This window comes from Solanum tuberosum, unplaced genomic scaffold (genome assembly GCF_000226075.1).
Source record: "Solanum tuberosum cultivar DM 1-3 516 R44 unplaced genomic scaffold, SolTub_3.0 scf00131, whole genome shotgun sequence".
NCBI classification, from domain to species: Eukaryota; Viridiplantae; Streptophyta; class Magnoliopsida; order Solanales; family Solanaceae; genus Solanum; species Solanum tuberosum.
In genome coordinates this window covers 920,255-923,013 of record NW_006239054.1, presented here as the reverse complement: position 1 = coordinate 923,013, position 2,759 = coordinate 920,255, and the positions used below count along the sequence as shown (strand labels likewise).

At 30.4% G+C, this 2,759-nt stretch overlaps 1 protein-coding gene across 1 annotated transcript in view; it reads right to left on the bottom strand.

The window, feature by feature from the left end:
* The window catches only part of LOC102587609 (NADH dehydrogenase [ubiquinone] 1 alpha subcomplex subunit 6-like), an 8,336-nt gene extending 7,549 nt beyond the window's left edge, over positions 1-787 (bottom strand). The window contains exon 1 of the mRNA XM_006350927.2: positions 469-787. Within this exon, the coding sequence (XP_006350989.1) occupies positions 469-681 (213 nt within the window). The 5' untranslated portion in view covers positions 682-787. The remainder of the gene's footprint in view (positions 1-468) is intronic.
* Positions 788-2,759: the final 1,972 nt, after the last annotated feature.

Here is a 2,759-nt window from a genome sequence, read left to right as displayed (position 1 = left end):
CTCCATACTAGAACCATGCCTTCTCACTCCACCCCCCCCCTCGCCCCCCCCCCCCCCCCCCTCTCCATGAATCAACAAAAATCAACAACATCAACATATCCGGTGAAATCCTACAAGTGGGGTTTGGCTAGAGTAGAGTGTACCATACCACTACCTCATGGAGGTAGAGAGGCTGTTTCTGAAAGGGCATAGCTTTCTCACGAATTGCAAATGTTAACAAAATGCCACAGTAAATCAGAAGTAAACTGAAAAACTTTTGTACTTCGATTCAATTTTTTCCTTGTCTTTCTCTTTCCAGAACAGAAATATTATCGGACAGTATTTTCCAATCAGATTATAAAAGGAAAGCGTTCAATTTTGAATACCCCAATTCACAACAAACAAGATTTTTCTAATTGAATCGAATATCGCCTAATTCCACAGCAGTTTCAAATCCGAAAAGGAACAGGTTATATTTCAGATTGATACCTTAGGGTTAGTAACATTGGCATTCTTGCGAACTTCGGCGGCGGCGGCAGAACGGAGTTGGGATGGTGAAACGACATCGTGCAAGTTGTAGACTTCCATTACATGAGGGATGGATCTACAGCACATACGGAAGAATTCAAAGGTCCGAGTGCGAGCTTCTTCCAAACTGGCGGAGTTTGGTGGTACCTTAAGACTCTTCAGTATTTGGGACATTCTTGATTTCTTTCTGCCTTCACTGAACAAGTAAAAAATGGCAAAACTATATTGAGGTAAAGGCCTGAGAACCCAGCAAAGGGTATTATAGTTTGTTGGAAACCTCCCTTTTATGTTTTGCCTTATAACATTTACTTCTCTTTTAGTTTTAGATATTATATTAACATCCCTTATTATCAAATTTTTATAACCAAACTTATTTTAATGACAAAAATTTTCCAATATTTCATAGTTGCCCTTTCTGGGCATTATATTGAAAACTAAATTGTGGGCGAATTCTACTCATCAAAAATTAACTTTATGCTTGAAATATTCACTTACACGATGTAATAAGTTGCACAACTTGATAATTGCTACTCCTTAAACATATCAAATTTTAAATGTAATCTTTTTAGTTATATGGGATATGTTTTAAGAACAGAAAATTATTCAGAATTATTTTATTTATAAATATAATACAGTTTAGTATCGAAAAAAATAAAGGGGAAAATGACAAATATACCTCCGAACTATCGTAAATGGTATGCAAATACCTTTCGTCATACTTTTGGGACATTGGTGCCCCTGCCACCCAAAAACTAGATCATATATACCCTTTATATTAACGGACATACACGTGTCATAATCTTATCCATCGATTAAATATCGGATCGACGGAAAAGATTGCGCCACATGTCCCTATTTAGTCTTCCGTTAGAGTGAAGGGGATATATGCTTTAGTTTTTAGACGGCAGGGGCATCAATGTCCCAATAGTATGACGGAGGGTATCTGCATACCATTTACGATAGTTCGGGGGTATATTTGTCCTTTTTCCCAAAAATAAAATACTAGAAATGCATGTAGAAAAAAATTAGTATATGTATATATATATTATTATTATTTTATTTTTTTAATTATTATTATTATTATTTATTATTTATAATTATTATTATTTTATTTTATTATTATTTATTTATTATTTTATTAACTTAAAAGTATGAACTCCTAACTTAAATGTTAAATTACTATAATATCCCTAACTTATGTAGTGACTTTTTCGATAAGTTGTGACTTTTTTCACAGGGTTATGATTTTTTGATGAGTTGTGACTTTTTCAAAGGATTGTGACTTCTCGGAAAGGTCTTTTTTGATAAGTTGTGACTTTTCCGATACGTTGTAACTTTTTTCAAAGAGTTGTCATTTTCGATGAGTTGTGACTTTTCAAAGAGTATATTGAAAATATATATATTGATTTCAATATATATATATTTTTATTTGTAAATACAATTTTACTAGTATATAATTTGATTCTTTAAAACGGTATACATTGTAGTATAGAACTTGAAATTACACTAAAACTATATGACACTATTTACGAATAACATTAAAAAATTTATAATATAAAAAATGTACCGTATAATAATACTAATATTTGTACTATATAATATACCAACAATTATTGAATTCTACCCCATATAATATACCAATTTAGTTGATATTTCGTGCCATTTTTTTTCAAATGACATTTAATACCACAAGGAAAGCCAACATAAATAATAGAACTAATTACATCATATGATTAAATATGATTCTAAAAAGAATGTTTAATAAACAACCAATAAAATTCAAATCCGCTAATAACATTCAATTAGATTATGAAAAAAAAAAGTGTTATAAAAAAAAAATTAACTCAACAGTGCTAATCTTCATATGGATATTTGGTACAAGTTTTGGTATTTGATTTTATTTTTAAAAAATATTGTATTTGCATCACATATCACTCCTTCAATTGACCTTGAAATCCACATACCTTCCTGCAATACATTTCAAAAAATTAAAGAACCTACTAACAACCGTTATAACAATCAAATTTGAAATACACAATCATATTTTTTTTACATCACCAAAAAAAAGTCATATACGAAATGGTGTATAATGTGGTTAAAAATTGGTGTCCACTTCATTATTCTTATAATGAAATTCGAACACCAACTTATAACCAACTATATATATAACATTGATTTATGAAGATTGATAAAGTTGAACATGATTATATGTTACAATCCAATGGTGCATAACACCATGATTATATGATTAA